Genomic DNA, 15,465 nt, shown 5'->3' with positions numbered 1-15,465 from the left:
AACAATGGCACTGTGACCTGCCTGTGAAGTCCTGTTTGGCCAGAAATGCCAGTTAGGAGGTCTACCTTTTAAACCAAAACAAAGAAACGTGACCAGAGCCTGAAAGACAAGGAGGAAGGAAAGCTGGAAGGAAAAGGAAGCATAGTCTGGCCCAAGTAGCCACTCCAACAGCAAGCCACTGAGAGGCGCCAGAATGTCCAGGCAGCAACGTTTTTGCCCACAGAAAGCTTTATATTTACCTATTCACACACACACACACACACACACACACACACACACACACACACAAATTAGGAAAACACTGGTCCAGATCCTCTTCTACACAAATGCTTCCCAGAAGTTAAATAGGGGCCCTGTCTCTGGCCAGTCGTCATTGAAGTGGTAAATCAGAAGTTTGGTATCACAATGGTAGCTGACAGAAAAATCCTGCGTGTTTTTGTTCCAGAAGGATGATGTGTTAAGTATAACATAGCATGTTCTTGGATAGGAAGAATTAATATTGTCAAAATGGCCATACTACCTAACGTGCTATACAGATTCAATGCAATTCCAAATAAAATCCCAATGACGTACCTTACAGAAATAGAACAAGCAATTATGAAATTCATCTGGAAGAATAAGAAACCCAGAATAGCTAAAGCAATCCTTAGCAGGAAGAGTGAAACAGGGGGTATTGCAATACCAGATCTTCAACTCTACTACAAAGCAATAGTAACAAAAACGGCATGGTATTGGTACCTAAATAGAAAGGTAGATCAATGGTAAAGAATAGAGGACATGGACACAAACCCAAATAAATACAATTTTCTCATACTAGACAAAGGGGCCAAAAATATGCAATGGAGAAAAGATAGCCTCTTCAACAAATGGTGCTGGGAGAATTGGAAATCCATATGCAACAGAATGAAACTAAACCCATCTCTCACCATGCACAAAACTAAACTCAAAATGGATTAAGGACCTCGGAATCAGACCAGAGACCCTGCAGATTATAGAAGAAAAAGTAGGTCCAGATCTACAACATGTCGGCTTAGGACCAGACTTCCTTAACAGGACTCCCATAGCACAAAAAATAAAAGCAAGAATCAATAACTGGGATAGATTCAAACTAAAAAGCTTTCTCTCAGCAAAGGAAACTATCAGCAATGTGAAGAAAGAGCCTACAGAGTGGGAGAATATCTTTGCCAATCATACTTCAGATAGAGTACTAATCTCCAGAATCTATAAAGAACTCAAAAAACTCTACTCCAAGAATTCAAATAATCCAGTCGACAAATGGGCTAAGGAAATGAATAGACACTTCACAGAAGAAGATCTACAAGCAATCAACAAACATATGGAAAAATGTTCAACATCTCTAGTAATAAGAGAAATGCAAATCAAAACCACCCTAAGATTCCATCTCACCCCAATTAGAATGGCGATTATCAAGAATACGAGCAACAACAGGTGTTGGCGAGGATGTGGGGAGAAAGGTATACTCATACATTGCTGGTGGGGCTGCAAATTAGTGCAGCCACTCTGGAAAGCAGTGTGGAGATTCCTTAGAAAACTTGGAATGGACCCTCCATTTGACCCAGCTATCCCACTCCTTGGCCTATACCCAAAGGACTTAAAATCAGCATACTACAGAGATACAGCCACATCAATGTTCATAGTTGCTCAATTCACAATAGCCAGACTGTGGAACCAACCTAGATGCCCTTCAATTGATGAGTGGATAAAGAAACTGTGGTACATATATACAATGGAATATTACTCAGCCATAAAGAATGATAAAATTATGGCATTTGCAGGCAAATGGATGAAATTGGAGAATATCATGCTAAGTGAGATAAGCCAATCTCAAAAAGCCAAAGGACGAATGATATCTCTAATAAGTGGATGATGACACATAATGGGGGGGAGGGAAGGGTTAGTGTTAGGGTTAGAGTTAGGGTTAGGGAGGGGGGCAAGTATGGAGGAAGGAAGCACTGTATAGAGGGAAAAGAGGGGTGGGAGGGGTGGGGGGAAGGGAAAAAAAACAGAATGAATCAAACAACATTGTTCTATGTAAATTTATGATTACACAAATGGTATGCCTTTACGCCATGTACAAACAGAGAAACAACATGTATCCCATTTGTTTACAATAAAAATAAATAAATAAATAAATAAAAAGAAATTTTATGGAGAAAAAGAAAAAAGAAATAAAAAAAAAAGTATAACATAGCTGGTGAGAACCATCATAATTTTTAGTTTTTTTAATTAAAACTTATAGAATGTACAGTAGTATCACAGCAAAATATTACAGCTGTTTTAGAGAACTCATTTCTTTTTTGTTGTTGTTGTTTTAGAGTTTTGTTTGTTTGGGTACTAGGGATTGAACTCGGGGATGCTTCATCACTGAGATACAACCAGCCCTTTTAAGACAGTTTTGCTAAGTTGTGGAGGCTGGTCTCAAACTTGCAATCCTCAGCCTTCCAAATTACTGCAATTACAGGCATGCACCATGGTGCCTAGTTAGAGACCTCATTTCTGAGCTCAAATATCCCAGTCAATACATTAACCAGAATATTTCAGAAATACTGAAGTACATTGGCACAAGCCAGGAAAAAGACACCACAATACTCATGAAGTTAGGTGCATCTCTCAGAACTGCAGGTTCCACCAAAGGAAGATCTCTATCATTAGAAAACACCACTGTCATGGCACTCAGACGTTGCATGTTAACCTACTACCCCCAGGATGGAAGGCAATGCATTCACAAACAAAGAAGTGACCCAAAACTTGCTCTATAATTGCTTTTATAATTTGAGTTTTAAATTTTCAGAACCATCAATTCAATTAAGAATAACAGGGCTGGGGATGTAGCTCAGTCGGTAGAGTGCTTGACTCGCATGCACAAAGCCCTGGGTTCAATCCCCAGCACCACCAAAAAAAAAAAAAGAATAACAAATTTGTTCTATTGTTGGTCAATTATATGGCTTTAACAAACAAAGTATCCTCTACTATTTCTTCCTTTAATGGTTTCATTCTTTCCTAAATCACTTATTTTACAGATTCCTTATAAAGGTTTGATGTTATTTAACAAAATGTGAAATATTAAAAAATACTTCTGTGCCGGGGGGAGGTGTGGTAGCTCATTGGCAGAGCATCTGTTCATCAGGCAGGAGGCCCTGGGTCCAAAACAAAAAGGGATTTCATGAAAAATCTGGCTGTTTTGCAGGCCCCACAAAGTACAGGGCCTTCAACCTTTTTCAGACATGCAAAAGCTTAAGGATTTAATGTTATTGTGTTTAAGAGTCTGATTTAAGCCAAAAGTCATGGAAAACTTGGCTACAATTATAATCTGTTATCAGATTTCCCCAGGCCAGTTTTTATTAAGATATGAAGAATAGATTGAAAGTGACAAGGAAATAGGGTCTATTTTATTGGTGCTGTAGAGACCATAGATCATGTTTTAAATGTTGCTGACAAGTCAAGGGAAACCAATAAAAACTGTGAGGATGAATTTCCAAAGGGCCAAAAAAAAACCCTCAGGCCTAGAGAAGCTACCTGTGTCCACCCACCAACTGCTGCAGAAAGATGGCAGCAGATAACACCTGTCCTGGAAAGGACCAAGCAATCAGGGGCCAGCAACTAGGAACATGTTAAAGAAAAGATGTGCTCTGTTTCCCATTCTTGTCTCTCATTATCAGCCTGGATCTGAACACACATCACCAAAACCAAGGCTCACATCCTTTCCTAGGAAGTAGTGTAAATAAAACAACAAACTGTTTCATAAATGAAAGTATGCTCAGTTAATAAATGCTCAGTATCTAGTGCTTTAAGAGTTAAAGAAGTATGCAGTTCATTTTAGAATTACTCCCTTTTAAAGGAGATTACTTTTTAAAGTAATTTCAATAGTGAAAATTATTTATTCGTTTGCTGTTTGGCACTGTGTTAGGCACCAAAGGAGGGGAGAAGCAAAGATGATACACTGTTGAATAAGCCAGCTAGAAAAGACAGGTACAAAAGTAGAGCAAGGTCATGTGAACTGAAACAGAGCATCTAAGAGGACGGGAGATACTAAGGGAAAGAGCAACAAGAAACTAAAGTTTTCAATTATTAGGGGAAAAAAAAAAAATCAACAGCTCTGGAGACTTCCTAGGAATGAAGATAACATCTTTTCCTTTTAGAACCAATGAAGTATCCACACAAGGAATCAGAATATGACAGTCTTCTCTTTGAACTTGTTTGTGAAGCTATACTTCTGCTGAAACCATAAACTCTTCAGTGACATCATTTTCAGTGACATCATTTCTGGGAATTTATCCTTAGGACCTTTATTTTTTTTTTTTTTAGTAGTAAAAGGATACAAGTAAAAAAGGCTCATCACAAAATTTTTTCAGAATTGCAAAAACAAAAAAATACATTAGAATGATTAAGCATATTATGGTCTATCTCCTTAAAATTTAAATATGAAAATTATAAGCTATAATAAGGACAAGTATTTGACTTACTAACTTTTAAAAGCAGGTATCAAAACTGAAAAGGCACCATGATTGTCCCTACGTTATATATTTAAGAGTGAATAAAATCTAACGGAAGGGGAGGCTAATGAAATGTAGAAATAAAAATAATTGCTTAGGTATTAGGGAAATGTGTTTGTTGTTCATTTTGTAAATTTCATTTTAGGTTGCTTTAATATTTTAATAATAAATACACATATTTTCAAAGTGCCAATTGTCATATACCTTGTCCTTATAACTCTGAGCCCTAAAGCGGAGGAGCCATGAGATGCAGTGTAGCATCAGGAATGTGGTGGTATTTAAGGAGTCATCTGATCAAAAGAGGAACACCAGGTGCTAAGAAACAGGCTGAGGCCTGTGGAGAAAAGGTCTAAACAGGGACCAAGAGATGGTCCTGTGGGAGAAGAAAAAATTATCCTTCTGTGCCCATGTGACAAGAGCCCCACTGCCATGTGGCCACAGCACTCTCCCCTCAGTGCCCCCCAGGCTTTGGGGAGAGGGGCTAAGCTCTTCAGCAGAGGAACCATTAATTCTAAATAAGAAAGGGGAGAGAGAGCAGTTGACAACTGAGACGTCAAGAACTCCAGGAACTTAAGAGTCAGAAACTTTTTAACCCCAAGAAAAGGACAAGGAAAACACCTAAGCCCTGAGGGGAGAAGCAGTGGAAAATTAAATACTGACAAGGTAACTTTTTTTTTCCACTCTTGGGGGGAATGTTGATCTAAATGGTGTTTTATTTATTTGTTAGGTTTTTTCCTACAACCACACCTTATAAAAGAAATGTTTCAAAACTATGCCAAAATCCAGGTGATAATGTTATAGCAAAAATGAAACATCAAAATGAGCAGAGAGAGAAAAGTTCTTTTTCTCATCCTCAATGATATTTGCCCCAATATCCATTATAAGCAAAAGCCAGATGGGTAGCCTGAGTATGTAGCAAATGGATTCATTCATTCATTCACTCTCTCACTCATGGATCCATCCAATCATCCACCAAATATGCACTGCTCTGCGGCCCAGAACTACATCTGTGTGGCCGATGCTACAGTTGTAGTATAGTGACCCTTCCTTTGTGGAGCTTATAGTCTGGTGGGGCCTTAAGAAACAAAAACATGGGCTGGGGATATAGCTCAGTTGGTAGAGTGCTTATCTCACAAGCACAAGGCCCTGGGTTCAATCCCCAGCACCGCAAAAAAAAAAAAAAAAGAAACAAAAACATTAAGTATTGATACAATCTTATCACTCATTTTTCCATAAACAACGTATTTACAAACTATTCTTGTCCAAAGTCTGCCCTAAATCTCTTAGTATTTAGATATAATTTCCAATGTACTAGAAATATAAGGGATAGTGAAACAAGTTAATGGACACCATAAAGATACAATCAGACCCATCCACAACATGGGGCACTGCTCCGATTTCTTCAGAAGGTTAGTGGGATGGGAGAGACAGCAAGGAGTCAGAGATGGGGGACAGAAGGAGTTAAGATAAAATGAAATTTGAGAGACATAATAATGAAAATGTGTGATTCCTGACTAGATCCTGGCTCAGAGGAAGGAAAAAACTATAAAATATGCTTGGGGGGAAAATCTGGAAATTTTGAATAAGGACTGAGAATTAGAGATAAATGGATAGTCATTATGAAAATCATTAGGTTTTAAGTAAATAATGGCATCACAATTATGTAAGAAAAGACCCTAATTTTTCAAAGATGCATGCTGAAAGTTTAGGAGTGAGGTCTAGTATCTATTCTTTACTTTGAAATGGTTCAGTAAACAAAACAAAAAAATGGACGACTGGATGAACAGGTAGATGATTGGAGTAAGAAATGACGACTGTTGAATCAGTGTTGGTGATCTGTGGGTGGTAATGTGCTGTTCTTTCTACTTTTCTGCAGTGTTGAAAATTTTCCTAAGAATGTTTACAATTGATGACATACAGTACCCTCACAGAATCTGACCACCACCATGGTGAAGTGCATGCACACAACAGAAAGTGGCTAGTGGCACCCAGTGACCCCTCCCCAGCCTCTGCAGGCAGGTGGGGCCTATCACTGGCTGCCAGCCTCTTACCTCTATCAGCGCCCCCTTCTCCCTGTCTTCAGACTGTTTAGCACTGTCAAGCTCGTCGTGCATTTCTGAGAGCTGGTCCTGGAGGTCCCTGATCTCCGTCTGGTGCTGTTCTCTTTCCATCTTCACCTGGAAGAGCCTGGCAGAGAGGAAGCCCATTAGAGAGACTTTCCTGGGCTCCACAGTTCTTCATCCAGTCTGAGTTCAGACAGTCGCATAGGCCCAAGGAGCCTCCTGTTCTCTGCTTTGCACTGAAGAAGGAACCTCCAACCTGAAATGGCGCCTGGTGAGAACTCAGGGCTACAGTCCAGCTTGACCCAGATGTCAGGTGAGACCTCAAACCAATGAAATGTGTGTGTGGCAGGGAACGGGGGTAAGATAGGGAAATTTTCTTCCCAAAAGGAGACGGTAGGGTACTTCTTTGATTATTTTTTTTTTTTTCAAAGTCACCCCACTCTGTACTCTAGACCAGGGGAATCAGCAAATTGTGGCCTATGGGTCAATCCAGCCCATAACCGTTTCTGTGAATAAAGTGTTGCTGGAACACAGCCTTGCTGGTCCATATGCATTGCTGTGGCCATGGTCACAGTGTAATGACAGAGTTGAGCAGTTATGACAAAGAGAGCATGGCCCACAAGCCCTAAAATAATCACTCTCTGACACTGAAAAGTTTTCCAACCTCACAACTACCATACCTTTTGAGTTTGTAAGTTCTTTACTGATATTTTTTTCTTGCTAACTCATTTTCTGAAATTAACTTTTATGAATATTTTAAAAGCAAAAAACCCTACCATCAAAACTGCAAGAACAATCAAAGGCTGTTATGAAGGTCCCACTTCTCCTGAATTCCCTCTGGATTTGACCCCAGCTTAACCTTTCACTGAAGGCCACAGGTCTTGATAGCATTGTGCATTTTTAAATCTTGGTTTTAGATCATTTTGCCAGACTTTAATGTGATATACTGGCAAGAAGGTCCCCTTGAACTTGACTTTCCTCCTCTAAGATTGAGCAGGGGTGCAAGTACCCAGCACAGAAACCAGCATGAACCAGAATAAGATTGGCAAACTAGGGGCTGGGGAGATAGCTCAGTCAGTAGAGTGTTTGCCTTGCAAGCACGAGGCCCTGGGTTCAATCCCCAGCACCACCCAAAAAAAAAAAAAAAAATTCCCAAACTGGGAGGCTGTGGATGTCATGTGACAAGTGCTTTTTAGAGACTGAGCCCAGGCTCATTGAAATCTGTCTTTAGCTATTACTACTCAGTGTTCCCCACTTCTCACCTGACATGAAATCTACTTTAAGGGCTGAAACTTTACAAGACATACTTCAAGGTGTACAAAGAATCTTAATAATTATTAACCTTCCTGCTTATTAACCAGTCTGCACATATCACCAACTTCATGATTTTACAAAGAGTGGAGGGAGGAAAAGAAGGGTGGGCAGTCTCAATAAATATTTGCAAGGCTGGGTGGTATTAAGAGGACAAAGGGGCTCGAGTTGCATACAATATAAAAACCCAGGAAGGACAGCAGGCTCTTGCCCCCCAACTCACTCCTCCAGGTTCTTCCGGAGCTCCCCTTCACTTTCTTCCAGTCGCTGCTGCAACACGGAGTTCTCTTCCACCTTACTGTCACATTGGTTTTGCAGCTCTTCCAAGTCTGCCCTCATCCTTTCTCTCTCTTCTTTGATGTTCTGTTGATTCTAAAATGAAACAGTGTGATTTTGAAGTGCCACCACTGTACATTCACATTATCCCACAGAAATCTACTTCCAAACTCTAATGGGCTCGATGTCTTTGCACTTACATTATTGAACAACTTAAACAACATAATTAAAGCATAGGAGTTCATAACTACAAAGAAAATTAAATATTTATATTTAGTGAATTGTGATACTCCTAGAAAAAATATACAGCTAAACCTCATTCTGTTTCTTCTAATTTCTTAGTTCACAGGTTTTACAGACTGACTATACATTTAGTTTCTGATTGTCCCACCTGAATACAACAGTGTTTCTTTAAATCTGTCAAAGCTACCAGTCTTCATAGGCTTTGGTTACTTTCAAAAAATTTTTCTTTGGACAACAGTAGCCAAATAATATAAATTTACTCAGTGATGAAAGGAATACTACTTTGGGGCAAAAAACTAAATGAGCTTTCATTTCACCTGGGCATCCCAATGTGCTTAATATATTCTTTAACAACCAAGACAGAAACAGAAAAAAATAAAGGAAAAGCCAGATACCTTGACCTCTAATTGAAGCTGCCTCTGAAGTTCAGCCACTTCTAAGGTCAACTTGTTTTTCTGTTCCAACAGATCTTTGACTTCAGATGATGAGTTAGAAGCCTGTGGTTAATTGCAAAGATATCCTAATTTAAATGTTCAGGATGCTTTGATTCTCCCTCTCCCAAAATATAATCAGAGCAATAACTGATGAGGCACAGCACTAACAATCATAAGACTCAAATCAAATGTCAACCCCTACGGACTTCCCCAGCTTCGCAGGCAGAGTTAATCATGCCGGCCTCTCAGGACTCCAGTGAACTTTACATCATTTACCACAGTCACAGGAATTATTTCACCAGGTTTCTCAACACTGGTTCAATTTGACTAAAACTTGCATAGGTAGCATATTTTCTGGAAGTCGTCAAAGCATTCTATAGAATATTATGAGATATTAAGTATTAAATTTAGGACAAATAACACTTTAAAAGCTTCTTTGTAAGAAAGTCTAGATTCCAGTTCACAGAAATCACAACAAAATCAACAACAAAACCTTACCTGTTAGCAAAATATAGTTTAGTGCCAGTGTTTCTTAGTAGTTAGAGAATTTTAACCTTAGGAGATTATAAACTTCTGGAGGGCAGAGACCATGTTTTATGCATTTCTGTATCTATAGAATCCAACACTTCTTCTACATTTAAAAAAAAATCTCAATAAAGGATTATTGGAATTCTGGACTTAATGATGATAGAGTAGTTGATATCAGATTTATTCTCCCGGCAAAAACTATGAAAGCTGAACAAAACATAAGACAATCATTCACAAGCACTGAAAATCAAGGGCTGGGGATATAGCTCGGTTGGTAGAGTGTTTGCCTCACAAGCACAAGGCCCTGGGTTCAAATCCCCAGCACCACAAAAAAAAAAAAAAAAAAAAAAAAAGATAGGGCTATAATCCTTAATAAGGAAAATACAAGAGGTCACACTATATTTACCCTGTACTCTCCCATAGCACAATAAAAACTTAAAAGCCCAAACAATGTCATTAGGAAACTGTAAATTAAAATAATGAGATACCACTACACACCTATTACAATGGCCAAAATTCAAGATACTTAAGACACCAAATGCTGGCGAGAATGTGGAACAACAGGCACTCTGTTCACGACAGGTGGGCATGCAAAGCAGCGCAGCTACCTTGGAAGACAATTTGGTGGCTTCTCACAAAACTAAACATACTCTGTGTTCCAATGGTTGCACTCCTTGGTCTTTACCTAAATGAACTAAAAACTTACATTCACACAAAAACCCATACATGGATGTTTTCAGCAACTTTATTGGCAGTTAAAATTTGGAAGCAATCACCATGTCCTTAGCTGACAAATAGATAAACTGTGGTACAGTTTAAATAGTAGACCATTACTCAATGCTAAGAAGAAATGAGCTATGCAGCAGGGGTTGTAGCTCAATGGTAGAGTGCTTGCCTACCACGTGTGAGGTACTGGCATAAAAAATAAATAAATAAAACAAAGGTATTGTGTCCATCTACAACTAAAAATAAAATAAAAAAAAAAAAAAAAAAGAACTATTCATCCCATGATAAAAAAGACAGCTCTCCTGCTTCCTGGCTGCCATGAGATCCATCGCCCAACACACGAGGTTCACCTCCCTATCATCCGACAACAGTCAGCAAACTGATCGCCAACCACCAGTGGAGCACCAGCTGCCTGCTGTTGCCTGGAAGTTCACTGTTACAGTACCTGAAGGTTTGATTACACGTGGCTGCCGCCATTTTGAGACAACAGCCAGGCCCCAAAGGACCCCTGGTCGGACTGACTGAGCCCCGTCTCCAGGATCCCTCAGCCTGACCAATCACTCCCTGCCTCTGGGGCCCTCACATCGACTGACTGCTCCCTGCGGCCAGGACTCCCAGTCCAACTGACTGCGCCTTATCACCAGGACCCCAGACCAACTGATTGCACCCGGCCTCCAGGATCCCGCAACCACACCAAACACACCTGACCAACCTGCCTGACGAACTGCACCCTGCCTCCAGGACCTCCTGCTGACCACGGCCAAACCCTGAGCTGCAGCTCCCCATTTGCCAACACATTTTGAAGCCAGAGCGGCCATCTTGGATAATCCTGGAAGCCATAGCTCCGATCTTTAGGTGGGGCATATCCCATCCTGAGACTCCTGCTGGACACTTGAAGCTCATTGTTAGGTACCTCTCATGCATCAGGCTACTGAAGACTGGGAGGTTTCATTATCATATGACTGTTACACTATAAATTTTCTTTTTTCTCATTATTGCAAAATTTTAAGTTTTTATTTCTTTACTTTTCTTGCTCTCTTTTCTTTTTGTTTACCTGTTCCCTCAGAGTCTCTTTCTCCCAGTTTTGCATGCTAACATCCAATTTCTTCTGATTACACTCTCACCCTTTCTATTATCTAGAACTTCTGTATATTCTTTTCTTATCCCATTAATAGCTACATTCTACATCCCTCTGCATCCTCTTTGTCCTCCATTAGAAATTGCAGACCTTATTGCAAATCTGTTTGTTTTACTGAAGATAATATTTGAACTCATTCTGTTTATTATGACAATATTGTTATTTTCCTCATAGGGGCTATTTGGTCTAGGATTGCATAGTGTCTGAAGTAGGCACTGCTAATATAGATCTCCCCTTAAAGAAAAGGTTTTGGAAACCTATAGGGCCACTATAAGCCTATAGGGGGAAATCTGCACTGCTAGAGGGGAAGATACATGAACAACATGAAAAAGCAAAGGAAGAAAATGATCCAAATAAATCTAGATTCTACATTAATAGAATCCAATGACAGTATGTTAGAAGAAATGTCAGAAAAGGACTTCAGATTATACATGATTACAATGATTCATGAAGCAAAGGATGAGATAAGAGAGCAAATGCAGGCAATGAATGATAATAGCAATAAGCAGTTGAAACAACAACTGCAGAAAGCAAAAGATCATTTCAACAAAGAGATAGAGATTCTCAAAAAAAAAAAAAAAGAAAAGAAAGAAAAAGAAATCCTTGAAATGAGGGAAACAATAAACCAAATAAAAAACTCAATGAAAAGCATCACCAAAAGACTAGACCACTTGGAAGACAGAACCTCAGACAATGAGGACAAAATATTTGATCTTGAAAATAAAGTTGCCCAAACAGAGAAGATGGTAAGAAATCATGAACAGAATCTCTAAGAACTATAGGACGTCACGAAAAGACCAAATTTAAGAATTTTTGGGATTGAGGAAGGCACAGAGATACAAACCAAAGGAATGAACAATCTATTCAATGAAATAATATCAGAAAATTTCCCAAACCTGAAGAATGAAATGGAAAATCAAATACAAGAGGCTTATAGAATACCAAATGCACAAAATCACAACAGATCCACACCAAAGCACATTATAATGAAAATGCCTAACATTCAAAATAAAGTTAGGATTTTGAAGGCCGTTAGAGAAAAGCCTCAGATTACATATAGGGGGAAACCAATACAGATAGCAGCAGACTTCTCAACCTACACTCTAAAAGCTAGAAGGGCCTGGAACAACGTATTTCAAGCTCTGAAAGAACATGGTTAACAACCAAGAATCCTATACCCAGCAAAACTAACCTTCAGATTTGAAGATGAAATAAAATCCTTCCATGATAAACAAAAGTTAAAAGGATTTACAAATAGCCTGCGCTACAGAATGTTCTCAACAAAATATTCCCATGAGGAGGAAATAAAAAACAATAATGTAGGTCAGCAAGGGAGGAACTACCTTAGAGAAAAACTACTCAAAGGAGAAACCGAGCCAACTTAAAAACCAAAAATAAGCCCAAATGACTGGGAATACAAACCATATCTCAATAATAACCCTGAAAGTTAATGGCCTAAACTCATCAATCAAAAGACATAGACTGGCAGAATGGATTAAAAAGAAAGACCCAACAATATGCTGCCTGCAAGAGACTCATCTCGTAGAAAAAGACATCCACAGACTAAAGGTGAAAGGATGGGAAAAAACCTACCACGCACACGGACTCAGTAAAAAAGCAGGGGTCTCCATCCTTATATCAGATAAAGTGGACTTCAAGCCAAAGTTAGTCAGAAGGGATAAACAAGGACATTTCATACTGCTTAAGGGAACCATAAATCAGGAAGACATAATGATAGTAAATACTTATGCCCCAAACAATGGTGCATCCCTGCACATCAAACAAATCCTTCTCAATTTCAGGAATCAAATAGACCACAACAATAATTCTGGGTGACTTTAACACACTGCTGTCACCACTAGATAGATCTTCCAAACAAAACCAACCAAAGAAACCATAGAACTCAATAACACAATCAATAACCTAGACTTAATAGACATATATAGAATATTCCATCCATCAACAAGTGGATTCACTTTCTTCTCAAAGGAATCTTGGAACCTTCTCGAAAATAGACTATATGCTATGCCACAAAGCAGCCCTTAGGAAATGCAAAAAAATAGAGATACTGCCTTGTGTTCTATCAGATCATAATGGACTGAAAGTAGAAATCAATGACAATTAAAAAACAGAAATTACTCTAATACCTGGAGACTAAATAATATGCTATTGAATGAAACATGGATAACAGAAAATATCAGGGAGGAGATAAAAAAAATTCTTAGAGGTCAATGAGAATACAACATATCAAAATCTCTGGGACACTATGAAAGCAGTACTAAGAGGAAAATTCATTGCATGGAGTGCATTCCAGTAAAGAATGAAAAGTCAACAACTAAATGACCTAACATTACAGCTCAAAGCCCTAGAAAAAGAACAGAATAACAGCAAAAGTAGTAGAAGACAGGAAATAATTAAAATCAGAGCTGAAATCAATGAAATTGAAACAAAAGAAAAAATTCAAAAATTGACAAAACAAAAAGTTGGTTCTTTGAGAAAGTAAACAAAATAGACAAAACCTTAGCCACACTAACAAAGAGAAGGAGAGAAAACTCAAATTACTAAAATTTGTGATGAAAAAGGAAATATCATGACAGACACCACTGAGATACATAACATAATGAGAAGCTACTTCAAAAATCTGTATTCCAACAAAATAGAAACTACCAAAGACATTGACAAATTTCTAGAGACATATGCTCCTCCCAAACTGAACCAGGAGGACATACACAATTTAAACAGATCAATATCGAGCACTGAAATACAAGAAGCCATTAAAAACCTACAATCCAAGAAAAGCCCAGGACCAGACGGATTCTACAAGACCTTCAAAGAAGATCTCATTTCAATACTTCTCAAAGTATTCCAGGAAATAGAAAAGGAGGGTACCCTACCAAACTCATTCTTGAAGCTAATATCACCCTCATACCCAAACCAGGAAAAGACATATCAAGGAAAGAAAATTTTAGACCAATATCCTTGATAAATATAGATGCAAAGATCCTTAACAAAATATTGGCAAACCGTATCCAAAAACATATGAAGAAAATCGTGCACCATGATCAAGTGGGGTTCATTCCTGGAATGCAAGGATGGTTTAACATCTGTAAATCAATAAACGTAATCCATCATGTCCATAGACTTAAGGATAAGAATCATGTGGTTATTTCAATTGATGCAGAAAAAGCATCCGACAAAAGACAACACCCCTTCATACTCAAAACATGAAAAATAGGGATAGGAACATACCTGAACATTGTAAAGGGTATTTATGCTAAGCCCATGGCCAACATCATTCTTACTGGAGAAAAACTGAAACCTTTCCCTTTAAAAACAGGAACAAGACAGGGATGTCCTCTTTCATCACTTCTATTCAACATTGTCCTTGAAACTCTAGCCAGAGCAATGAGACAGACTAAAGAAATTAAAGGGATATGAATAGAAAAAGAGGAACTTAAGCTGTCACTATTTGCTGATGACACGATTCTCTATTTAGAGGATCCAAAAATCTCCTCTGGAAAACTTCTAGACCTCATCAATGAATTCAGCAAAATAGCAAGCTATAAAATGAACATGCATAAATCTAAAGCATTTTTATACTCAAGCGATGAAACAGCTGAAAGGGAAATGAGGAAAACAACCCCATTTGCAATAGTCTAAAAAAAAATAAAATACTTGGGAATCAATCTAACCAAAGAGGTAAAAGATCTCTACAATGAAAACTACAAAACATTGAAGAAAGAAATTGAGGAAGACCTTAGAAGATGGAAAGATCTCCCACAGAAAGCTTTATATCACATGCTACCTATTCACACACACAATTCCAATTAAAATCCCAATGATGTACCTTACAGAAATAGAGCAAGTAATCATGAAATTCATCTGGAAGAATAAGAGACCCAGAATAGCTACAGCAATCCTTAGCAGGAAGAATGAAACAGGGGGTATCACAATACCAGAACTTCAACTATACTACAAAGCAATAGTAACAAAAATGGCACGGTATTGGCACCAAAATAGATAGGTAGATCAATGGTACAGAATAGAGGACATGGACACGAACTCAAATAAATACAATTTTCTCATACTAGACAAAGGTGCCAAAAATATGCAATGGAGAAAAGATAGCCTCTTCAACAAATGGTGCTGGGAAAACTGGAAATCCATATGCAACAGAATGAAACTAAACCCCTATCTCTCACCCTGCACAAAACTCAACTCAAAATGGAACA

General features: G+C 38.5%; 1 protein-coding gene across 3 annotated transcripts in view; it reads right to left on the bottom strand.

Annotated features, from left to right (window-relative positions):
• The window catches only part of CGNL1 (cingulin like 1), a 158,822-nt gene that overhangs the window by 80,716 nt on the left and 62,641 nt on the right, over positions 1–15,465 (bottom strand). For all 3 annotated transcript variants that reach the window (XM_079125857.1, XM_079125859.1, XM_079125858.1), the window contains exons 5-7: positions 8,803–8,904; positions 8,112–8,260; positions 6,566–6,701 (exon numbers count right to left, since the gene is read on the bottom strand). In XM_079125857.1, coding sequence (XP_078981983.1) covers positions 6,566–6,701; positions 8,112–8,260; positions 8,803–8,904 — 387 coding nt within the window. The remainder of the gene's footprint in view (positions 1–6,565; positions 6,702–8,111; positions 8,261–8,802; positions 8,905–15,465) is intronic.

The sequence above is a fragment of the Sciurus vulgaris genome (genome assembly GCF_902686455.1).
Source record: "Sciurus vulgaris genome assembly, chromosome: 2".
Lineage (NCBI taxonomy): Eukaryota > Metazoa > Chordata > Mammalia > Rodentia > Sciuridae > Sciurus > Sciurus vulgaris.
The sequence above is the reverse complement of the archived record's forward strand: the minus strand, read 5'-3'. Positions and strand labels throughout refer to the sequence as shown.